This window comes from Thermobia domestica, chromosome 13, assembly GCF_964235325.1.
Source record: "Thermobia domestica chromosome 13, izTheDome1.hap1.1, whole genome shotgun sequence".
Lineage (NCBI taxonomy): Eukaryota > Metazoa > Arthropoda > Insecta > Zygentoma > Lepismatidae > Thermobia > Thermobia domestica.
Genome location: NC_137466.1, coordinates 84,646,201 through 84,673,351, shown reverse-complemented (window position 1 = coordinate 84,673,351; position 27,151 = coordinate 84,646,201). Strand labels below are relative to the sequence as shown.

Genomic DNA, 27,151 nt, shown 5'->3' with positions numbered 1-27,151 from the left:
ATTTGTATAAATTGGTATTCAAAGTTGTATTTGGAAAATTATTGCTAAATCATTGCACAACTACAGTATAACAGAAATGTGCAAATACGGTTTGACGGACATATTGAAAAACGTATGCTTTGACGGATATATAGAAAAACGTAAGTTTAACTTTCGTGCTAGAAGCTGGAGTACTAAGCTCTTAGAAATGAAACACGGATGACAAACTAAAATGATCTAGAGAAGGAAAAAAATGTCGATAACTCAAAAGTTAAAATAAAGTTAAATAACCTGTAAAATTGCCCTCAAATACTACATTCTTCATGTTAGCTTTAATTCGTAAAATATGTGCTCCATCCATCTTGATGGTGAATTACAGAGCTAAATATGGCATTCAGGTCGTGGAAATCTTATCTAACTATAGAATATACTATAAGAAAGCTATTTGGATAGAAAAATCATGAAAATGAAAAAAGCCAAAATTTCCAAAATTCTCGGTTTTTTTCCAAAAAAGCCGGCTTTTTATGTGAAAAAAACCATCGATTCAAAAAAGCCGGCTTTTTTGCATCTCTATTATAAACAAGTACTCATTAGAGACAGCAGCTGAAAAATCTTCCTGGATATGCAAGACAGGAGACGATGCATTTCTCCCTTTCTTTCTTTCCTTCCTTTTTTAAATGTTGATATATAAATATATCTACAGAGAAGAGGGAGTAGTGAACCCTCATATTAAGATGTTTGTTTCATCACTGTGAAGTTTAAACATCTTATGTGTAAGGAAGCCATTATTTTATTCTTGTAGCCATAAGCAAGATCTTAGAATATGTAAATGTAGCCTGTTCACTTGTACACTTGAACCCAAATATTAATGTAGTATTTTTTTTTTTTTTAAGTCTGAATTATATTGAATGCTTTCGTAATGAACAGTGTCAAAAACTTTTTTTAAAAAATTCTTTCTTTACAAGTTCAGGCAAGCAGAAAACAGTTCGAAATAATTTTATTTTGGATAAAGCTTGAGGGCCAAAGACGGAAAACTTTTCTGGTTTTGTGATGTTTAGACGTATCGTAAGACTCGAGGACTTTTACTTCCCCGCCCTTGTAACTTGGATTTCTTTTCAATAATGAAAGAGATAACATTGCAATTTGACAAGACGATGCGCTAAGCGATTTCGTACAAGTCTATGAAGAAAAAAAGAAGCTACACACGAATTACCAAAAGGCATTCTCTTTGTTCAGTTACGATTTTCTTAAGGTTAAAAATTAAACGTTTCTCTTGAAACGGCTAATTACGTTTATTTGATATGATTCAAGGGTATGCGTACATTCCATACATTCCTTCCTATATCTGTGTGTACTGTTCGTCTGTGTTCGACACAGAGTCACACACATACACAATTTCAGTTTTGAATTTGAAGATACTACGGCTATTAAATCAATAATTCGGAGTACAGTGAAGTCAACTCACACAATAAGCTATTTCTGTGTCACGTAGAACAAAGAGCAAAACCATTCGAAACACTCACTTGTGATACAAATTGGATGATACGCTGGCTAACTTCTAAGAATAAAAATATTTAACGACTTATTAATCATTCATTCTGGATGTGCTATTCATAGGTCAGCCTATTGAAGGAAATGTTCCAGCGATTCTTATCCATAAGAAAGTTGATTCCTGCTTCAGAACATTGACTTGCTTCGTGTTTTAATTTGTATAGAATAGCGATAGTTATATGATCAATTTCGGGTTCGAACAGCGCATTAATATTCAAATTCCATTAGATAGCTAAATTATGAATACAAGAACTTTATCGTAAACAGGAAACTCGTACAATAAATCTGAAGCCCATGTCTTGAGTGTTCTTCCAGAAAGCAGATTCTATTCCGTTTACACCAACATAGTTAAGTGGAACCAGTAAGCTATTCCAGCTAACCAGCAAACTTCAAATTAAGAGGTGAAGTAGAGGAATACGTTTAGAGTTAGGATTCAATATACCACTTATACAAGAACTTTGCCCTTAATGGCTTCCCTGCACAGGTAGTTGCTTGAAATGAAACCAAGTTTGTAGTTTAACTTCCCACGATTATACCTTTCAGTCTAAAGTGATTAATGAAAGGGAATAATTATGAAAAAAGTAGAACGAGAATGTGGGAGAAAATTAGAGAATCTCGAGAAAACCCACGGACACAATGTTGCCCATCAAAAACTCACATGATCTGGACTGGGGAGCGCTCTGCTGCTGAATCATACCGTACCACCATTTACCTGAATAATTTTGTCTATTTGCATGTATGTGTATGGTATAAACTTTCTTTGAAAAGAGTTTATTTCTCTTTGTAGTTACATTGCTTTCATTTCTGGCAATGTATATAAACGATTGTATGAAAATATTTGTAGATTATTTGTTTGCATTGCGTGTTCGGCACTGAAGGGATACAAGATATTGGCTTGTGACTCAACGTGAAATTCAAAGTCCTATCGAGAATCGAACCGAAGTATTCTACGCCAAAGATGACAAACTCTGACTGTTTGGCCAGAAGAGAATCATATTTTAAGTTTTGCTTATTTTGCTGAGAAATATTTCATCTTAATGTGTGAAGTCGACAGTACAAGAGAACGATAAATAGTGTGCCGAAAACATGGACCACCAGAACGTTTTTGTCATCAAAACTTTGCTTTTCTCGGTAGTTTGGAAGCCAAGTTACTTTTTGTCATTCCTACAGTTTATGTTTTAAGAAACGTCATTCAGGGTTTCCAAAAATTGACGACAGTAAAAAATGCTTCCCATACTAGTTCGTGTTCGATTTTTATCAGGAGCCTTAACATGTAATATATATTAATTTGTATACTAGAAGCTAAATTCTAGAACGGAATCGTGTTTACCTTATGAATATGCATTCACTTTGTAGTGTTGTTAACTTGATTACTACAGTTAAAAAGAGAAGAAGCAGCTTAAAATTCTGTTCCAACAGACAAAAGACTTTCACTTGTAAAGAACTGAAAAAAGAACCAGAATTAGTAGAGTGGAATTAAAGTTGTGTGTTGTTGATAAAGGGGATAATATATGGTGGTTGTCCGAGGCGGAGATTCAAAAGCTCTGTTGAGCTGAGGCAGTGGTGATTCATTTACTGCACCTTACGTTTGAAACCTGTTGCTGCCTCTGCGCTGCTCTGCTCTCGACTCACAGAATGGATAATCACTCTTTTCTTTGGGAAGGAGAAGTAAAGAACAATCACAGTTAGAGATGAAAAATTAACAGAGAGAGAGAGAGAGAGAGAGAGAGAGAGAGAGAGAGAGAGAGAGAGAGAGGAAGAAAGGGGAGCTAATGAACTTACTGTAGAGAAAACAGAAGTTTCAGTTTCCTTTATCCAAAAGCAGAACTTTTTTCTGTACTTAAAATTGCATGTTATTTTGAACTTTACTTTGAATATAAAGTCATTTTCGATTATAAAGCTTATTCCGAGAAAAGTCTATTTGACGGAAGGGATATTTGTATTTTAGTTTTTGTAAATAAAGTTTGTTAAAATTTGTATCTTTATCGTCGGATTCTTAGATCTTTCAAGGTTAAGGATCATACATGATAATTACATATAAATTAATCCTATTTATAATTACCAATATATATCCCAGTGTGAGTAACGCTTATATTCGAACTTCTAAACATTTAAAAGTTACAGATTGCATAAACATCCGGGCAAAAATATTTAGATATTTCTAATCCTTGTTACTTTATTATATTGAAGAGTTGTGTTTGGCATTTAATACATTGGACATTACTATTACATTTTTTGTCATTAGAATTTAACTCAAGGTTTCCTGCATCAATATCAGAGGCGGCTGCACGCTTGTGCAACCGGATATATATTTTTAACACATTTTTTAAAATATTACGAGCGCAAGACTCTACGCTGAGAAAAATATCGTATGTGGCGTACGTAAAATCGTATGTTACATTTGTAAATCCTGTAGTTTTTGTCTTAACGTAGAGCAAACGTATAACTGAAAATGCATGTTTTATAATACTTTCTGTATAAGTGTTCCATCTATACGTACTTTCCGTATAAAACAATATAGGCGGTCAGGATCTCACATACAAATGGACACATATATATATATATATATATATATATATATATATATATATATATATATATATATATATATATATATATATAACATATAGCTGATGAAAGTAACATACATATATGTATGTAATATAAGGAAAACTGTTAGATATCAGACATCCTGCAACGGCATGATGTAACATCTAAGGGCAGTGCCTATGTAGCATAAGGATAACGTACGCTCCGTACTGATTTCTGTATAAGCAAGAGGATTCCGTATATTTGTACAATATACCGCTGTCCGGAGAACGGATTTTTTCTCAGTGTATTGACGCATTAAAAAAAGTCATTAAAAAATTAAACTGGATCCAGTAACATTGAGTATATTACAGGGACCTCTTATTTCTTAACATTGGAGACCGCATTTGTACCTGCATCGCTTTTATTTTATTTTATTTTTTTTTTGTATTGTCTACTAGCAGTTGCAACCACTTTGGCAACCACTATTTCTCCTCACGCTCCATTCCCCTCGAAGACACTTTAGTAAGATGAATGAACATTTGAAAATAGACAATATTTAAGCCTTTAGATTTTTGAAGTAAAAAGTCATTTAGTTTCATTTTAGCGTTATTTCATGGAGAGATTAGTATTTTGTATCCTGAGCATTATACTAATCCGTTAATCTTAACAACACTGCGGGTAGTCTATCAAGCAAGCAAGCAAGTATACCCCGTAATTACTTCCATAAGAATATATGGGGAACTGATTTTTCTTTGTTCATATCTTGGATAATCAACGATGGATCACGTCCAATAACCAATTCGCTTCTTAATTTTTGATCCTATACATCCTGGCTAAAACTCATGGCGGTCTATCGAGTAGTTCCTGAGGTTTTGTGCAGTGTCTTCCTGATCAACACACGGATAAACAAAGTAAATACATATGAAAGAGTTTTTGGTAAACCAATCTCAGTAATTTCCAATTTCCGAACCATTATATTTCTTGGAAAATACGAAAATTTCCGACATTTTTTTTTCTCTATTGTGAAGTAAATTTTTGAGCCTGTATAGAGATGCATGCAACAACGTGGATCGTGCAACCGACTGGTTTGGTCAATCAGTCTAAGCAAGGCATTATTAGGTTGGCGCTCGCAAGACTTGTCTGTCGCGAGTTCGACTCCCGCTTAGGATATGTGTGTGTTATGCACTATACATTTACCCTTTATTTCCATAAACGACACGATTGTGGGGAGTACGTTAAAAATAAACTACTAGCTGAACCTGCGCTATTTACACAATGCCCAGTTCTAATATGAGCGTGAATCTCTTCCCCACTTCTCACTATATCTGTGCAGGTCCCTTTACGAACACAAGTAAAAGACAGGAAGACTCTCAAAGGGAGTGAATTGCTATAGACAAACATATAAATGTAGTATTTTAATATATAGTGTGTTGGGGTGAGTTTATAGCAGACTTGAATAACTGATAGATGATACCAAATGCAAATATTTTTTTCTTATAATTCTATATCCGAGTACGCCTCATTGTGGGTCCACAAGCCATCGAAGTTATGAGCTTGCAATAAATTTTGTCATTCAGATTAAAGCAAAACCCCTGAAATGTCCGTCAATCCGCTTCTTCTACTGGTTGCCCTTCACGAGGGTACTAACCTTTACATCTTAATGGCAATATTAAACCATAGGGTCAAAACGACACCTAAAATGTGAAATAGAAAAATAATGACAAACTTTTTGAAAATTTGAATCAGAACTGGACAATCTATACGAAGTTTGGAATCGACCAGGGAAAACGGCACGTTTCTAGCACTTGTGGTTTCCGAGGTCTCATTGTCAAAAAAAAAAAAAAAAAAAAAAAGCCACAAAGATATAAACGGAATTGACCACAAACATATGAACTTTTCTTGACCACAAATATATAAACCTAGCATTTTAATATACAGATTATATAATATTGTTTGTGTATAACGAATTAAGAAAAAAACTGAGACATATATCTATCGATAATTGAGTGGGTGAATATAAATAGTTGGTGTACGATAAGCAGGCCATCTGTTAAGGTGAATTTAATAGTGAAATATACCCTCATTAAGTTTTTCATTATGACATTAGCAAGATAAAAGTACACATATACCATGATTAATGAGATATACATTTAGTCCAAAATTCTAATTAACTCTTAAATTTAAACGAGATACATATACAGGGTGCGGAAAAAGTCCCCGAACAATCCAATATCTCGCGAAGTATAAAGATCAGCAAAACAAAAATAACACGTGTTAAATAGTTTTGAAAAAGCTATGCAATGATACTAAACTCAGCCCCCTATTCCCACCCCCTTCGGAGGTAGGGGATTAACTTTAAAATTTTAAATGGAAACCCCAATTTTTTATTGCACATTTCGATTCTCCAGAAAAAGTGACAGTGATTTGACCCAAAATTGAAAACAGTGCCTTCACGGATCGCACTTCAACCGACACACACACAAAAAAAGGAACACAAAACGTTATGAAAATGTGGTATCTCAGCATCGTACTCTGTGGCCACGTGGTTAGCATACTGGACTGTGGAACCAAAGGTCGTGAGTTCAATTCTCGCACAGAGTAACATTTTTTATGTGATTTTTTTACACCAAAATAATGAATTCACACATTTTAACTTCGATAAAAAAATAATGTATTTATCCATATTAGCAAGAAAATATAAATGATGACAAAAATGGTTTATTTTTATTGTAAGTAACCCTATCTAAGAACTACTTCATAAAGCTAGTTTGCAAAACAATCATCAAAATTTGTACTCTATTTAACTTCAAAAAGATATTAATTGAAGTTAAAACATATGGAATTTATTTGGGAAATAAAAGAAAGAGTATTGTCTTGAACACGGATCGTACTCACAACCTCTGACTCCGTAAGCCAGTACTCTATCCGTACGGCCACAGAGCACGAGACTGGCAGTTCGCATTTTCATAACGTTTCGCTGCACCATCTTTTATTGTGTGTCGATTCAAGCGCCATGTGCGAAGACACTGTTATCAATTTTGGGTCAAATTACTGTCACTTTTTCTGGAGAATCCAAATATGCAATAAGAAATAGGTGTTTCCATTTAAAAATTTAAAGTTACCCCTCGTACCCCCGAGGGGGTGGGGATAGGGGGTTGCGTTTGGTATCGTTGGATAGATTTTTAAAACCAATTTAACACGTGTTATTTTTGTTTTGCTGATCTTTATACTTCGCGAGATATTAGACCGTTCCGGGACTTTTTGCGCACCCTGTATATGAATCAATAAATGACATCGAACTAAAAACAAAGTGACATACTTGAGGATAAATTCTTATGTGAACTTTTCAAGAAAATCGAAAGCAAGAAAAAAAATAATATTTATGAGGCTAAAGAAAAAATGTAATTCGCTGTTAATGATAACTGGTAATTTATATTCTACTGGAACATATATTCATTTGTTTATATACTGTATCATTTGTGTATACTTAAATCTGAGAAACTCTGTCTTATCTGTGCACCGAGAACATCTTTTCTTAGAAACAAGAGTTTGAAATTCTCATTAATGAGAAATGAAGAAAAGTAGAAGAGGTTGTATAAAGCAGAACGAGACACCATACTGTTGCTTTCTTTCTGAAAGAGAATTGCTAAATTTCATTTCTAACAAAATATCGTCTCGGTGCACATATAAGAAACGGTTTCTCAAATTTAAGAAATTATTTTTTAACAGTGTAAATAGTACTAAATATGTAGAAGAAGAATTACACTGCTAACATTGACACTTCTTTTAACTTTGACACATATATTCTTAAAGTGACACACATACTACTTCTAAATAAGTAAATATATAATCATGTACAATTTTAGTAAGGGGGTAGACGCACCCCTAGAGTTAATTAGCACCGTTTAAAATATCGTATAAAATAGATATTTGAATGGGAGAAAGGCACGGTGGCTCAGTGGTAGAGCGCTTACCTCTGATGCGTGGGCTCTGTTTCGATCCCCGGCCAACTAAGTTTGTGGTGGACAACATTGTATCCGTGGGTTTTCTTGGAATACTCCCGTTTCCTCCCATTTTCTCATTCCACCAATTCTTCTTTCATCACCATTCACTTGCTTTAAACATCGTCTTCTTAGGGCTAAAGGACATTACATGGGACGTTAAACAAAAAGATGTCATTTCATTTCATTTCATTTTCGAAATTTCAACAATTTAATTAGTCAATTAAGAGTTGAATATGCTACTTGATTAAGTATGCTTTCTATTTTATTATTGTATTTAATAAGATATCCAATTTTGATTTGTTGGTCAACTCATTATTTAACCTAACTTGAAGAAAGTAGGACAAATGTCGTAGTAAAACTGTAATTTAAAGAAGCCAGAAATTATATACTACTATAATGCACAGTTTTTACTTTATTTGTTGTTTATATACATGTAATAATAAAGAACCATCGTCCGCGGAGGCGGCAGAATCCCGTTTGAGAAGGCTAACAAGACATCATAAAATTTCAGTTATTGCAACCGTTGGCAAGGAATCCTCACTCACTCACACACATTTGACTATGAAAAGATAACAACATATCCTCTGTCTTCTTCCTTTTCTTTGCCAATACCAGTGGCATACAAACCTTTATAAACTAGTATTACGCCAAAAGTATGCAATTTTTAGTACCTTAGATATACGAGTCTATATGTCCTAGGTCAAAAGTTTTTATTTCCTGCATCATAAGTAATCAATTTTCTTTGTGTATACAGGCTGGTTTGGTTTACAAGCGTGAGAAAGTGCATATGAAAATACGGATGAAAGAGGTAGACCAAAAAAAAAAAAAAAAAAAGTCAAAGAACAAGATGATTTTCCAGTGTTTTATGTAACAGCAACATAGTAGCAGCCTACGGCCACACTTTTTTTTTTTTAATGTTCAATTTTCCACACAACAAATTTGGATAATCAATTATTTCTGTCAGACATTTGTTTTACTTCTTCATCTTCTTGTGAAAGAAATAGTGGACAGTGATTCACACGTACGTTGGTGTTTTTCGGCCAATAGTAGTACTTAACATGTGAGAACTTCGCTACTGGATAGTTGGACGTCTGCTTTTAGCCTTTCTACGGTTTATCTCTTATTAACCAAAACGTTGAACTACATTCCGGTCAGAAGCTTGCAAAACCAGATTCGTAGTGTGAATGTGTTTGCCTCATTGAACATTTCAGAATAAATAATAATAATAAAAAAATGCAAGACAAGTTTTTTCGTTGTTATTTTGTTAATGGTACATTACTTTTTTTTTAATCCCGTTTACATACATTTGGTATCTTGTCAACATAAAATTATGTGTAACAATAATCATTTCTGCTTGCCTTTTTTTTAAAAAAAAAAAAAATCCTTTCTGGTTCATATGTAACATTTTGCTGGTCATACTGCTGATAATATAATAAAGCTTTACAGTGTATCCTACTTTTATGTAAAGTCTTTATTATTATTATTATTATTATTATTATTATTATTATTATTATTATTATTATTAATATTATTATTATTATTATTTAAATTCTTCACTTGAAAACTCACTGTACGGGTAGGGGGCCTACTAAATCTCTATAGTAGAGATATGACTGCTTGATGTTAAGATGTAAATTCATGAAGCAGTAGAAAATGGACTTAATCGCCCGTGTCAACTACCCTGGTTCTTCTTTATAGTCTTACAATATTAACATAAGTGTCAATCAGAGGCGGCTCGTGAGGGAAATCACACTGGTAAAAAAAAATGAAAGTGTTTTCGCTTGAAACTGAGGAAATGAATGTTATCTAATGTATTATTTTGTATACAGCAACTAGTGCATTTTAGTTTCAAGTTATAAAATTATATTGTTTTACCGGTGTGATTTTCCTCGTGAACCGCCTTTGATGTCAGAGAGATATCTCAGCAAATGGTCATTATTTCTAAAGATGTAAAAGAGGAAATCTGTGTCTCATATAACTTTGTTACCGACAAGGAATGCTAAATTTCAGTAAATAAATAAATAAAAAGAATAATAAAATATTGTTCATAAAAAGGAAAACACATGATCCTGAAAACTGCTTTTGAGCTCTCTCTTGACCACATGTTTAACATACGCGCCTTGGATGCGAAAGACCCAGGTTCAGTTCCTAGTGAGAGGTCATATAATTTAGATTCCATATAAAAGTATGTGTCCACGTGTCGTACATCCTCCTAAACAAATTGTGGACTCCAACTAACCAATCGGAACGCTGCTTTAAATCTTTCTTTTTTTTTAACTACCTTTGCTTCTGATACCATATGCTTTGCAGTAGTAGTGAAAATGAACTATTTCAGCCAGTGGCGGATCCAAGGGGGGCTATAGGGGCTATAGCCCCCTTGACGCTGAGGTATACACTGGATAAAATGGCCTTCAATCCTGCTTTACACTGGATAAAACGGCAAAACATGGTTTAGCCCCTCCCTTGATCATATCCTGGATCCGCCCCTGATTTCAGCTTTACGTCCCACGATCTGTCTCTAGTCTAAAGGAGACGGATAATTAATGAAAATGAATGATCGTACACGAAATTGCTAGGATGAGAATGTGGAAGAAATGGGAGAACCCGAAGAAAACCTGCATAATATGATGTTGTCCACCATAAACTTGTATGACCTGGGATCAAACCAGGGATTTCTGCACCAGAGGTGAGCGTTCTACAACTAACCCACGGGCCAAAGCACTAGTAGTGTATAAGGTATCATATGCAAGGAGTTGGGGATCTATATATGGAATCATAAGTATGTAATTTAAGTATTGTGCAGTCTAACTTCTAAGAATTCTACGATTGGTAGAAAACAACAATAGTACTTAATGGTCAGGGGACATGATCTATAAATTAGGAGGATAACCTTTTCTTTTTCTTTTCTTTCTTTCTTTTTTTTTTTTTTTTTTACAATTTCTGTTTTTTATGTTAAACAAGAATAAACATGCATTTTACATGAAACGCCCATACTTGAAATGACGAAAGAAGGAAGAAAAAAGCAATAAAAATAATAGTTCGTAGGAAGAACCTTCTACATTACCGTATTAAAAAAAAGGAAAATCTATATATACTGTACACGTGTAGGTATTTACTTCATTTCTTAACATCAACATTTACCACATTGATTGAGAGAGACTCACGAATTTTTGCCAACTTCATGGTCAAGTGACAAAAGAAACAATTATGGGTAACAAGATTGGCAGATAGCCAATAAAAAAAAAGTTCAGATTTCATTTTAGCAAATCTAGTTTAGGCCTATGTCAAATGCTGATAATGACCTTGAAATACAAATGTACTGTCAATACTGTTACGGCAATTAACGTACTAAAAAAAAAACTTCTGTAGATTTCTTTACAATAAGAAGTATTTACAAGCATTCAATAGGAAAGTTTGATTCAATAAAAGTTTTGTATTATTATTATTATTATTATTATTATTATTATTATTATTATTATTATTATTATTATTATTATTATTATTAAGAGTAGTAGTAGTAGTACTAGGACTACTAGTAGTAGTAGTAGTAACACTAGTGATAATGATGATGTACATTGTAGAAGCGAGCACCCAATTTCCCTCTCATTAATTTTAACCTCAATCTATACAAACGAATCTACAACTTAAGAACAAAACACAGATGTTATCTATACATATATTAAAATGCTAGGTTTATATGTTTGTGGCCAATCATTTGCTTGGATGTAAGTAAAGTAAGTTCTAGGGAACCATAGCGACCTCTAGAAAGATGTCATTTTCACTGATCGATTTCAAATTTTGTGTAGATTGTTCAGTTCTAATTGAATATTTTAAAAACGACCGTTATTTCTTTATTACATTTTTTAGTGGTACACTGTAAGTGTAGAAACTTTAGAAAAGTAAAGCATCGTATCCTACGAGTTATATACTCTAATGCCCAGTGGTGCTATACAGCCGCTTCGCACCGGTCCGCGAGAACCGGTTGTTAAAATATTTCGAGTACGCAGAACCGTTTGTTATACCCAGACATAAAACACACACACGCAAGACCAAGCAAAAAAAAAAAAGTGAAAACAGCTCTTTATTTTCTCCCTCTCGCTTGCATTGTTGTGAAAGCAAGCAACTTTGAACTATTTCAATTCAATGGACAGTCAGAAATTTGAATACGAATTCCGGAATTTCGTCCGGAATACTGGGACCTGTGAGTGTAATGAATGTGATACGAATATAATGACTATTACGTGTGCTACCTATTTGTTTTTGTATGATTCCGATATCTTCGTCGGTTCCGGAGATATGCGTCTTCGAAGCAATGTGTACGAAATATTGGTATTGTCATTGATATCTCGAACGATTGCTTGTCATGAACCATACTGTCATTCCTCAAAACATGGCCCTTACTGATGGGACACCCTACATATATGTATACACGAGACGTATTCCAAAAGTAAGGGCCGTTTAATGATGAGAGAGAGAGAACCGGTTGTTAAAAAATTAGAATAGCACCACTGCCAATACCACTCATTTGTATACGGGGTTAGTATATTTCTCCGGCGTTTGTTTCATGACCAAATGATAATGAAAAACGAAGGATAATCATTATCTATTCTAAGATGAATCTTTATTGTGTGGAGTGTTTTTTTCAATGAACATCATATATCACTGACATTATTAATTGTGTATATAATGTATTTGCTTATTACATACTGTATGCAAGAAGAAAGAAAACACTGATCAAACATGAATTGGAAACTCCAACTGGAAATAGTCTCAAATCTTGCAAACGGTGCGAGATATTGAAAAATCGAACAAATCTTTCCTTTATGGTACCCTTTGCCGATTTTTATCAAGACGTCTTTCACTTGTGTCTGTAAAGGAACATGTACAGATGTTGTGAGAAATGACAAGGAGATTCGTACTCATATGTGAATGATGCGCTATGTAGAGAGCGCAGGTTCAGCTAATGTTTTATTAAAAACGGAATATTTATACGAAATATGCATGAAAATGTTTAAATAAAATCAGGGGATTCACTTCCTCATTATTGACCTATTCCAAGCAGTAAAAACGATAGGAAATCCTCAGAAAAATTTACGTCATATTCCACCCAAATCGAATTATTTATTTTATGAAAGCTGTTGTAATACTTTTATTTAATATATATTCAGCCATTTTCAACTCCAAACATTGGGAATTGTGTAAGAACTTCAACATACACACCATATTGTGTCAAAATGAAATAATTTTTACAGTGGGTGATAGTGGAATGTATTTTTTTTACACCGGTGAAAGGAAGAGTAAAAGTTTACTCGCTATTTATCTATTGATTTGAAATCCAATTAATGTGAATGTTTGTGAATCCTCAAAAAATATGCGCTGTTGCATCAAAATCTAATATTATTTTACGAAAGTATTCTTAGAAATGTTTCTAAATTGGCGGTTGCGGGAAGGGGGGGGGTCAGGGAAACTAAATTCATCGTTCATTCCTGAGTGATTTTAATCTCAAGCACTGAGGAATGTGCGAAAGCCTGAAAAGAAAATATACATATAATTCTATCAAAATCTATAACTTTTACGAAAGTTCTCGTAAAACATTTTTTAAAATCGAGAAAAATAATATTTTCATCACTATCTCCTCAAAAGGAAATTTTTTGGAAGCCCCAAAGAAAATGCACACTTTATTGAATCAAAATCAGACATTTTCTTAAAACGAAAACTATCGTGGAACATATTTGTTAAATTGGGGATAGTAAATTCACTCTTTCATTCTTGATAGATTTTAACCCGACCTGTTAGGGTAATTTAAATCCTTTAACAAAACTATTTTGCAAAAAACCGATTTTTTAAACCTATTTTTCCTGGGAAAATTTTCTGTATGCATATGTTCAAACTTGTGATGTGGGGTGGCTTTGACTCCTTTTTTCCTCCCTTATTATTCTTGGATGAAACCTCTAACAATAGGCTTATTTTGAAAGGTTGGAGGAAAGTGTATAAACCATGCTTCATTAAAATCGGACAAGTTTTTTAGAGAAAGATGGACAGATGACAGACAGACACAAAAATGCCGATCGAGTGAAATGAAAGAAGCTTGCATCAGTTATTTCATCATCATCGTCGTAGGAGCAAATATTACAAGATTTGGAGAGTGTAGAGCCACAAGTGATAGTACGAAATATTAATCTGGGGCTACAGTGGGGTAGAATCCATCTCTCGTGGAGGCGAGATAGTGTGGTGCGGAGTGACATACACAGTGATAGGTAATCTTGCATAATGTTTTGTCTCCCGCTTTCTTCACTGGATTCAAACTCGATCATGGTTCGGAGCCTACGTCAATAGTAAGTCCCATCCTTCATAACCTCGTCGCATAAGAACGCAAAACCTATAAATTTATTAATGCTTGTAGATGGTTCGTTATACAATTAAAGTGTTGCTTTGAGAAAAGATTTATTTAGCTAATACAATTAAAGTTCTGCTTTGAGAAAAGATTTATTTAGGAAATACAATTAAAGTTTTGCTTTGAGAAAAGATTTATTTAGGAAATACGATTAAAGTTTTGCTTTGAGAAAAGATTTATTTATCTAATACAATTAAAGTGTTGCTTTGAGAAAAGATTTATTTAGGAAATACAATTAAAGTGTTGCTTTGAGAAAATATTTATTTAGGAAACACAATTAAAGTGTTGTTTTGAGAAAATATTTGTTTTGGAAATACAATTAAAGTGTTGCTTCGAGAAAAGGTTTATTTAGGATATGCAATTGAAGTGTTGCTCTAGGAAAAGATTTATTTCGGAAACCTACAATTTTCAGAACTTTCATTTTTTTAAAAAAATATCCTTTACAGATTTTGTACTAGAATGTAGATGCAGGAACCTTACTTGGAAATTATAAACAAGATGTCACGTGCACAATTTGTTCAATGTTGAGCACGAACCCTTATCGAAAGAATTTTAAACAAAAATAAAGAAAAAGAAACATTACGGGAAAAATGCTACATACATTAGTTCTCATCCAAATCAATTCTTCAATTTTATTTATGCTTAATACTACGAATTTGAAATACTCCCAGTATTTCGAAAACATGGTTAGCTCGAATTTGTAAACAAAACGTTTAGTTTGTTAAACATTCCCACAGTTCTCTTTCTAATTAAGTGTTTAGTTTCTTCTTACACATATAAATAAAATGTAGTATTATATCATTAGCTTTCTGATACATTTACCAAAAACAGAAAAAAGTACAGAAAAACTGTCTTCAGCTTCCTACACACAACGTTAGATTTATTGTTTTAAAGATACACCATATATCAAAACTTTTCTTCTAAGTGAAAAAAAAAAAAGTCTTGTGATTTTGGTAGTAGCTCTTTGTTTTGAGTTGGCTCAACTAGACGTAAGCTACTGTATTTGATTAATGTTTCCTGAATTGTATTTTTAAAAGCGAATAAATCCAATTAATGCCTAATAGGAGATGGTAAAACTTTGTATTGTATTTGGTGGTGGTTTGTGCCAACTTACTTGGCAAACGGGGAAAAAAGTGGCACAAATTGTTGTACTTTAATAAGTTTTTGACATCATCACGTGATGTATTATGCGTACATATGCGTGAAATAAACGTGTCTCTCTACATCTTTCATTTATAATGGGACACGTTGACTTCACACATGGAAGGAAATTAAATTTTGCTAATGGTGTTGAGTACCTATATCTGTTTCATCTTTTTTTTTTTTTTTTTTTTAGTTTATTGATTTACATGGAGAGTTATTTTTTTCTATTTTCTTTCAAATAAACTGGAATTTTAATGGTTTATTTTATTGATTTCTTCTTCGAGTGTAGTTAAATGCTACACGCTGCTGTATATATGGCCAGTTTTAGGGGAGGTGCCCCGGTGCACGTTCACCCCCATCGTAAATATATACTATCTAAAATAAGAAGCTAGCAGTGAAAATAGCAACACTTTCATTACGATTCTGTATGATATCCATCATATTCCAAGTGTTCATGGTTAAAGAAATTGCTAACCTAAAGCAACAAACTAATTATATACTAAAAATTATACCGGTACAAAGTGGCCGCGGCTCAGTTTGGTAAAGCATTGGCTTTGCATTCGGAAAGTCGTGATTTCAATTCCCGAGTCCAGACACTGAGCATTTCCAGCGCAATTCCTCATTCACACTACAGACGGCTAAAGGCTTAAAAAAAATAATAATTTAATTCAAATGTACTGGTAATTATTGGTGCATCCCCGTCAGAAATTTCTGGATCCGACCCTGTATATATAATAATATGGAAATATATAGGATATATATATATATATATATATATATATATATATATATATATATATATATATATATATATATATATATATATATATATATATATATATATATATATATATATATAGGGAAAAGAGTTCATACATAACTTATAATGTATAAACTCTTTTCCATATAGGCACGTTGACTCAGTGACTCAGATTACCTCTGGTTCGATCTCCGGCTAAGTAAGTTTGTGATGGACACTATCATATCCGTAGGTTTTCTCGCGGTACTCCCGTTTCCTTCCACATTTTCATTCACCAATTCTTCCACCATCGTTCATTTGTCTTAACCATTCATCTCCCTTAGCCTTAAGGCATAAGTATGGAACGTTAAACTGAAATATTTCATTTCATTTCATATTTAATATAGGGCCATTAAGTTAAGAGCCAACTGGATGGTTTAATGTTTGACACATGTTGAATGTTAAATCACGTGTAATTTTATTCATTCAACATATAATACTTAAAAAAAAAAAAAGTACGTAGATGACTACTCTCACATGAATTTTGATAAAAATTCAACTTATCCTTTTGGTTTTCATGCACATACAATAAATTTGACATGAAAACAGTACATCTGACAATCATATGTCTGGGAATTCACTAATAAACAATAAAATTAATTCCCAGTCTTGTCGTCTACACAAATACCAATACGTGTAATACATTTTTTTTTCGAGGGTGACAACGGGATATTCTCTCAATTATCTGCGTTTGCCGTGACTAGAGTCTGCCCGTTCCGGCAACTCAATCTGCAATATTTTGCTCCAACTCAGTGCATTATTTTCGAACCAATAAGCAGGTCTTCGTAGTGTTGACGAATAGAGTTGATATTGTCATTGGAAGCAACCAATAAGCGTACATCAAATTTGCGATGTTCAGTTAACACCGGTACTTTTTTTATGATTTTACGAAGTGTACCGATTGCTCCGCCTTCTTATCGACTCGACGTCTTAGGAATGAAGCTTCTGTCATCTTATGATGCTTACAGACTATTACAGCGATCACTAGATCTCATAAAATCATATAATGTACTGGTGCTAACTTAAAATAGCAATTGGTGAGGTACGTCTATATTGGTTATATGAGGAAATCATAGTTTCGGTCGCCAATTTTAGTTCCTCGAAACCTCTTACTTTAAGCGTCCATTATATAAAGTAACAATTGATAGAGTGTTATAATAATAATAATAATAATAATAATAATAATAATAATAATAATAATAATAATAATAAATTTTCATTCGATGAACAATAATTATTCTTACACCTTACAATCGCTTTTTTTATTATCTGATTATTCTTTGCTTTGCAATTAACCGTTACCTTCTCATGTCACATCACAAATTCCTACCAGTTCTATATCATTTTGTTTCATCTCTTCTCTGAGATATTTATTTTTTTCCTCCTGTAATGTGGTTCATACATTTCATGTTCTTCGTGACTCCACGTAGTGTAGTCGCTAATGCTCTCGTCTTTAGTGTGAGCGCATCTTGCTATAACGTCGAAAAAAGTGTAAAAGCTTTTTCAGGCTAACCATGCTGAGTAAGGTTTTCCTGGGATTTTCTCATTCACACCAGGGAAATGCTGAAATTGTACCTAACATACCGGTCCCAGGGCGCATCCTTTCTTCCTTCGCTTTCCTTGGATAGTATGATCGCCGAAGGAGATGTCATCCCTCATACGTGACGGGCTAACATAGCCATAGATGCCAAAAGCCCAGAAATCTAATTCCTAATCCTAAGTTCATGTTCTTATCCTAATATTTTTGCTCTTGTTTGTAATGATAGTAATGTCAGTCAATGCATCACCCTATCCTGAAATGTTATACAACCTTGCTTAAGAGATTTGTAATGTAGGTTACAGAAACACGAGAGGCACATAATGAGAATTCCTTATAACAAACGGCTAATGTCTCACACTTAGTGCGTGACGGTAATTACTAATAATATAGACTACAATATCACTAATAGATATCGCTATCTGCTGGATTGTTGTGTATAACGGTGCCCTTATATAGCTGCATTAAAAATATATGGTATTGAGTTTTGGGGCAATTGAGGTCAAACTCAAATAAATGAATCTGTTAAATGAAAACAATTAAGAGCTTTTAATTAAGCACAATTTAACCTATAGTGTACAGGGGACTGAAGGCTGGGGGCAACTACTACTACTACTACTACTACTACTACTACTACTACTACTACTACTACTACTACTACTACTAATAATAATAATAATAATAATAATAATAATAATAATAATAATAATAATAATAATAATATGCATTTAGGGTGAATAAGGGATCGTAAACAGATATATAGTTGGTTTGAAATGCTTTTAAGTTAAATTTTCCATGCAGAAAGTCGAGACTTTTGAGTGGAAAACCCTTCTTCTTTTCCCCTTTCTCCCAAGTAAGACAGAGGTTATATTATATCGCAAACAAAGCAGTTTCGCGATTTTATAGATCAAGTGACTTGACTATGTCTCCTCATTTATGTGTTCTTCCATCTTTTCTCTGATGGTTTGTTTCTTTGTCAGAGTGCGGCGGGTATTCAAAGGTTAATTCAATCCAATGTTTTGCACGTCTTGCACACTGCATTTATTGAGAAGAAGAAAAGAAAGAAAGAAAAAAACAGACAACTACTTGTGAGACGTCTCTGCTACCACTAGATATGGAATTTTAGATTTCACTACTTTCCGTAGACTGCTTTTTATTCACTTCAGAAGTTTTATTGGTACTTTGAGGCACAACAAAATTGAGACGCTTTCGTCACCGCTGTCTTTCTTGCGTATTCTGGATATTTCTACCATACAACTTCTCAAACAGATTAGCATTCACGCTTTTTTAAATTCTGTGATTTTCCTTTCTTTTAAAATAACGTTGTCCATTCTATTAAGAATCATTATTTGTTTACTTAGCCTATAGAATAAATTTCTTTTCTTTTCCAGGTATCGGTGAATGAAGCGGCGGCGCAAATTTGTAAACACATTCCGGCGTTGCTGACACGAAGGGACGAGCTATTTCCCCTCGCCCGACAAGTGGTCAGGGATTCCGGATATCAATACTCTAAGGGCCATTCCAAGTAAGTAACATGATTTTTATTTTTAAACTTTTCTTAGGTGTTTTTAGTGGCGGCTCCTGAGGGAAGTCGCAACTGTAAAAAAAAAAAAGTTTTATCACAACAAGCTTAAGGGATAAAGCTTGCTAAAGAAGAAAAGCTTACGTAATGTAATAGCCTAATTCTTGTTTAGAGTTTTCTGAAGCCGTATGAAGATTTCCTCTCTCGGCTTGTATCGACAATGTGACTTCTCACTAATCTGACTTCTCTTAAAGAGTCGGCATTATATGCTTTCGAGTCAACTCGTATCGTCTTCATGATCATACGTATTCTGCCATTGTTGGCAGGTTTTTTGCCACAATTCAGAAGCTTCCATGCTCCACGGTCTTCAGCTAATCTCTTCATCTTCACATACGATTTTTCTGTTTTGATACCGTCCATCGATTGTAGCCTCTTCCTATCTTTCTTGCCATCAGACCCTCTACCACGTCCCTCATGATACAGTTCCTTCTTAGCCAATGTTTCTCAACCAGTCTCTCTTTCTCTTCTTAGTAATATCTAAAGATAGTTCTTTTCTAATATCTCGTTATCGTTTTCTGCTCGATTCACCTAATTATCTATTCTTTTCCACACCCACATTTCGAAAGCTTCCAGTCGTTCTTTTCATCATTTTTCCGTAATATCCATGTTTCTGTCCTATACACTACAAAACAGAAGAACCATATGTGATAACGAAGAGGTTAGCGGAAGACCGTGGAGCCTGGAAGTTTCTAAGTTGCAGCAAGTGAACTTGGCAATAATGACAGATGATAATGATGATATCGTAGAAACGATGGTCGGCATTTATTCAAGCCATTTATGAAATGACAGGAAGTTGGATTTACTTGAAGTAAATGCTCGTTGGTTGAAATGGAGTTTAGTGTCCCGTTCATCAATGAGACTGTATGAGATGTGGACCTACACCTAACATGGGATCCAAACCACATGAGCTCCTACTGTGAATCGAACCCCGTTCCCCACTTCAAAGTCATCAAGTAAATGTCGTTTCGGTGGGTTTGTAGATACATGGGAGAGTTCACTGAATGTGAGAACGAAACCAAACTTGGTGACCACGTTTTGGTATTTTTCTTTGAACCTTAATGAAATCGTTGGTCCAATATATATCACCATTAATTGTGCAAAAGGGTTCAGTTTAGCAAAGATGCTGTTACACGTGCTTGTACTAAAATTGTTGTTTTAACTTGCGGTGGCAGTAGGGTTAAGAAGAAAGTTTGGAAAGAACTTATCATTTCGGGAAAACAACACAATGTTAAAACTCTATAATAAATCCTTATGATTGAAGTAGAAGCTTTGGTGTAAATGATATTTGACACGAAATTAAGCACGTAAAAAGTTATCTTTTTAAAAATATAACACAATAATTTACAACGGAAAAAAGCGCAAAATTTATCTATTACCAGAGACTGTATGAAGTTGAAAAATATACGATGGTTAAAAGATTTCACCATCATGAACTCAGGTGCACGTAGAACCCAAAATATTTCAAGAAATGAGTGTTAAGCTAGCAGTACAGCTGCTTAACAATTCAGTTGCCGCTAGTTTAGGACTCCCAAACGTCCTGATGTACCCGGAGTAGTTCCGGATTTAAATTATCTTTCCCCAAGGAATTGAAAATGAATTATATTTGTTAGTTGACCATTCTATGATTTTTTGTGCTCTTCCACCGGGAATCGATCCCGAGATCACGTGCACCAAAGGCAAACATATTAGCCATTAGAATAGCAGTGAGCATCCCTCCCGAAAAACAAGTTCAAAAACCCAAATATCCCAGTTTTTCGAGAACATAAGTTAATTTCATCCATGCGATATTTTTAAAAAAATCCCTCATTTATCATTGATGTTCAACTAGAAGGTCAACCTACTCCCTGTTATTCATTTTTGGAGAGTGTTCACCTATTATTTATGAGTAATTAATTTTGATGTTTGAGCTAAAAGCAAATACATTACTATCACTATACTGTAAATTTTCATAGGTTGTCCCGGTATTTTAGTCGGAAAATCTGAGACCCATATATTGGTTTAGAGTTTCATCGCGAGCTTTGTGTAAGTAGATTCGAAAAGAGAGAGATAACTGAAATATTTATTCGCGGAATGAACAGTGTGTTTAATAAAAATGGACTCAAATTTTCGACTTAAGGGCCTTCAAAGAGAAAGTAATTATAAATGACGTATTATTTTGAAGAACTTTTATGGTGTTCCTTTACATGAAGAAGACATATTTGCATCAGAAAAAACTTTGGAGTCTTTGTGAGTGACAAAAAGAAGCACTTCAGGCTATATGCGTGTTCTTACTGTGAAATTTAATTAGGGTCCTGCTTAAAGATACAACGATCTCATTCGCTATATAAGTTGTGACTACTATCCTTCTTCAGTCGTGTGGCCCCGCGTGGCGTAATCACTAACGATCTCGCCTTTGGTGCGAGCGGTTCCGGGTTCGATTCCCGGTGTAAGAGCTTTTTCAGGCCAGCCATCTTGACTTAGGTTTTTCCTGGGTTTCCCTCACTCAGACCAGGCAAATGTCAGGATGGAACCTAACTTATAGATCCCAGGCCGCTTCCTTCCTTCCCTTTTCTCGGAGAGTGTGATCGCCGAGGGACGTCATCTCTCATACGGGACGGGCTAAATGGCCATAGATGCCAAAAGCCCAGAAATCTAATTTCTAATCCTAATCTTTCTTCAGTCGACTTCTCACAATTACATGTTTCAAAAAATGCTCCTCGCTAGCATATTACGATGTAATCAAATATGCTGACTGTAATAGACAAAAAAATAAGGGTCAATTACCGCTATATATTGGGAAGATTGCATCGAGATAGTACCTACGAGAACTTCCAGTGTTTCGAAATTTGAATTGCTTTGAGAAAAAAAAATGTTAAGATATTTACCGATATTAATATTTCATAATATCAAGCGTTGCTTTATTTTTCGTGACCAGGGAAATTAAGTCAAGACAGTGACAAAATCGGAAAGAAAACCAATATTCTGCAATATATTCATAAAACGTTCAGGGATATCGAATAAAAATCGTCATAATTCAAGCGCGTAAATATTTTCCTCGCCGCTTCGGTCAGACTTAACTACGCTAGCACCACCATGCGGTAGAATTAGGAACTTCAAGACTTCCAATACTTCACGTTTAAAGTGCTATGCCCAGGTTAAAACAATAAAGAAAGAAAAATAAATCACCCTATGTGGAGTGGTTTATTTTCTGCTGTAGTACCTATATTCTAATGTAAGGTAATTTTTCTATGACGTGAAGGTTGTAATAGTGACATTGCAAATAAATGTGATTTTACTTTGATTCTTGATTCCTAAACCCTTTCAAAAACAGAGACTAGTTTTATCTCAATGTCCTATTCAAAATTCAGGTTCGATGAATCACGTGTTATATCAGAAAAAAGAATCACCTTGTGGTGGAATTAGAAACTTGAGGAGTACCAGCACTTACAAAGCGTTATGCTATAATAATCACTTACGAATCACATTTAAACATAATGAACAGTTACTGCTCAACGTATATTGAAAAGTTCAGACAACAACACACGGTACTAACTCTCTATTGAAGTATTAAAAATAGATTCGGAACATTTTAAACAACATTCCATCTGTCCTTGTGAAAATAGTTCGAATTCAGGGTGATCCAAAAGTAGATATACACCCCTGCATTGATCAAGTTTAATATTCTAGTTTGTGGGTTTATTTGCTCCAACTGTTCCGAGATTAAGGTATAAGTAAAAGGCTTTAAGAACAAATAATAAAGAAACTAAGCAATAAAATTAAGAAATGATATAAAATACTATGAGCTGATCAGTACGGTACTGTATACCTATTTTTGGGCCACCCTGTATGCACCAGCACTACGCTTATACTTGTTTTTCCGGAGCATGTTTTCGTTTTGGCAATCATTCATTCAAATTTTTCTTCCCATTCCGGCGTCAGTTGCACATAGTACTTCGTAAATAGGGTTGCCACTTTTCCAAAACAAATGGCATGGACATATCGTGCAGATATTCGAAGAAGAGTATATAAATGTTCTTTTTCCGTAATAATGTAATAAGTCTTTCTATAGCGAAGAGCGAATCATATATCTAATTGATAAAAGGAAAGTCGTCTTAATCATAGGTATTATGTTATTATTGGCAGCTCAGTTAGCATAACTGAGAAGCTTCCATGCTTCACGGTCCTCAGCTAACCTCTTCGTCTTCACATACGATACCGTCCATCAACTGTAACCTACTTCGCCCCCTTCCTTTCTTTCCTGCCACTTACCCTTTAGCACGTTCCTTATAATACAGTTCCCTTTCAGCCAATGTCCCAGCCAGTTTTTCTTTCTCTTTTCAATAATATCTAAAATTGTTCCTTTCTCCTCCACAGTTTCTAACACCTTTCTTATTCGTTTTCGATTTACCCAGCTAATTATTTCCATTCTTCTCTACACCCAAATTTCGAAAGATTCCAGTCACTTTTCTTCACTCTTGCGTAATGTCCATGTCTCTACCCCATACAATACAATACTCCGGACAAAGCATTTTATAAGTCTTTTTCTCAACTCTTTATTCGAGGTCCCAAAAATAGACTTGTCTTTCTCCTAAAGGCTTCTTTCACCATTCTTATCCTTCCTTTTATTTCACGTTTACTCTTCATATCATCACTAATAATACTACCCAGGTATCGAAAACTAGTTATCTGTTCTATTTTCTCCCCTCGTACTTCTATATTTGACACCGACCTTCTTTGTTCCAACCCACCATGGTTCTTATCTTTCTATCATTTGTTTTCATTCCATATTTTTCACTGCCTTTTCTCAAGTTTTCTAACATTTTCTTTTCAGATTCCGCAACAAGTACCGTATCATCTGCAAACCATATACATCTGATCATTCTGTCTCCTAGCGAATGTCGTCTTCGTTATGTAGGCTCTTTTTCACTATCTTTTCTACTTAGATATTAAATGATGTTGGCAGAGACAACATTCCTGTTGAACTTCCCTTTCATTTGCACTCTCCTCTGTCATTTTCTCCCTTATTCTAACATTTACTTGTTGATTCATACATAAGTTTCTTAGGAGTCTTCGATCTTTCCATTCCAACCCAAACTTCTTTAGAACTCCCAGCAACAATGCCCAGTTTATGCGATCAAAAGTCTTTTCTCGATCAATAAGTACAACATACATTCCCCCTTTTTTCTATAAACCTTTCACTGATTACCTTTAATAATTCAATTGGCCTTAACTCTCTTGAACCCAAACTGTTCCTCCTCATCTTTTTCGTTTGTTCTGTTCAGTGTTCGAAGCAAAATTTATGGTGCATGCGATATGAGACTAATAGTTCTATTTCTCTGGGTTCGATTTCTTAGGCATAGGTATTATAATCGTCTTCAAGAAAGATCTTGGCCACTATCCTGTTTCATATATTTCATTACAGAGTCGAAACAATTCTCTCTTGCCCTTGTCTCTCATATTCTTAACGAATTCGACTGGTTCCTAATTTCGAACATACCTTTTTTCGAGCTCATCCCGAAGAATACTAAATCATCCTCTCGTACTTCATTTTCTACTTCCACATCTAGGCCACATGTTCGATCCCTACTCTCATACATGTCCTAAAGATATTCTTCCCATCTTCCTAAGACTTCACTGCTTTCGCTGACTACCTTCCGACTCGTATTTTCTATTGCTATCAGAAAACCTCCTTGTTTCCTTCGTAGTTCCATAGATTTCATCTCCTTATAGGTTTCCTCATATTTTCCAACTCTTTACAATTATTTTATGTCCTTCACGTTTTCTTTTATAAAACTCTTCCCTTGCTTTGTGTGTTCTGAGGGGAAAACAGTTATAAATGTCTGCACTGCTAACAATTTAAAAATAATTCACAACATCAACGACAACAAGAATGTTTAATCCAAAGCATGATTCACTAGAAATTTCAAATTCATTATGTGATATTACAGATCCTGTAAATCATTGGGGGTTACAGAAGCGGTTCTCACCGTAGACATTAACACCCTGCATAAGGCTTTCTCTTTTCCAAAGAGGGCGCTGGAAGATGAAGAGGGATTGGGGGAGATAGATTATTTAGGGGTCGTTTGATGTAAGAGATAAAGGGAAATGTATAGGAAAAGATGGCTAACGTAAGACTAATTATAAAAAAGAAATTTACTTTTACTTTATATACACTTTGTATAGCTCTATATATTTTTCAAGGCTGATTATAAGAATTGGAGCTTTATTCTGGTCCTTAGACTGTTTCCTTCAAGTTTTACGTTCAGCTTTGTGCATGTGAGGATTGGGTTGAGATAACAGGGGGCGCTCAGAACAATCGCATTCACCCAAGGGGGCGCTAGGTTCGAAAAGGTTGATAAACAACTGGTCTACAAGTCGTAAGTTCTTCATTGCAGCTTTGGAAAATTCAATATTGCTAATAAAACTCCAACTGACCAAAGCAGTATATATATTTTAACAGTATATATGTGTTACTTTCGGCTATGTAACATAAATATATAAAATATATATACTGCTTACACTTACTTAAAATGTATACATTGCTTTGGTCAGTTGGAATTTTATTAACAATGGTCTACAGGTATACCCAAGGAACATTTTGCTACTATTAGCTGAGGATAATCAGAGAGAAATTTTGTTAATTAATGTGTATAGTTGTTTTACAGAAAAATAAAAGAAAGGAAGATGGGTCTACAGAAAGAAAAAAATAGTTTCAAGGGTTAAAGAGGAAGTGTAACACCTAAATACCACGCTAAATACCTCCATGTATGATACAACGAACAAATTTGTCCCTCATTATCTACAGGCTGTCACTTAGAAAATTGGAGTAATTAATAAAAGCTGTTAAGAAAATTATTCTTTTTGCCTTTTTTTTAGGTAAATAAATCACCTGCAATATGTCTTTCTCCATTCCATAAAACAATTCGAGTGCTGCAGACACATTCATTTGCCCCACCTTTTTTTTTATTGTAATATATTTGTTAGTGTAGTTAGTGTGTACAGTAGCAATTGCTATGAGCATGCTTTTTGTTCTTTTAACGCTGCTAACTTTTGTTGTAATGGTTATAAATAGTACTGGTAAGCAATTTTTGCACTATTGAAGCGTAACGAAAGACCGGTACATGCTGTATATTTTTCCCAATGATGACATATAAACTAAAATTTATTATACTTACAGGAACAATGCTTATATATATTTTTTTTTCTTTCTTATCATTGTAGTTTAACGACTTGTTACCGAACGGGGCAGAGTTATAGTATTCGAGGGTGTAACAATGGCGAGGAACAAGGAGGGAAGAGGCCACGACTGGAACAAAGCGAAGACTCGCAACAAGAACAGCAGCGGATCAAGCGACAGGTTATTAACATAGTTCTTTTGTCCAATATAAAGTAGGTTGTAGAAAAAATTATCAATGTAGATTCACAGGCGGATCGAGAGGGATGTCACGTCAGTAACAATTTAGACTTCTATCGCTACAGCCTTAAGGAAGAAAGCTTCAGAAAGCTGTATAAAAAATCAGTACATTAAGTGAGCTTTCTTCTCTTAGCTTGTTGCGAAAAAAATCAAATTTTTAGTGGTAATTCCCTCAAGAAACGCCACTGAATAAATTTAAATTCTCGTCAAGAGTCAAAGTAAGTGGATTTAAAGTAC

General features: G+C 34.3%; 1 protein-coding gene across 6 annotated transcripts in view; it reads left to right on the top strand.

The window, feature by feature from the left end:
• The window catches only part of nab (NGFI-A-binding protein homolog), a 287,733-nt gene that overhangs the window by 218,002 nt on the left and 42,580 nt on the right, over positions 1-27,151 (top strand). For all 6 annotated transcript variants that reach the window (XM_081735999.1, XM_081735998.1, XM_081735996.1 and 3 more), the window contains exons 7-8: positions 19,331-19,464; positions 26,722-26,857. In XM_081735999.1, coding sequence (XP_081592125.1) covers positions 19,331-19,464; positions 26,722-26,857 — 270 coding nt within the window. The remainder of the gene's footprint in view (positions 1-19,330; positions 19,465-26,721; positions 26,858-27,151) is intronic.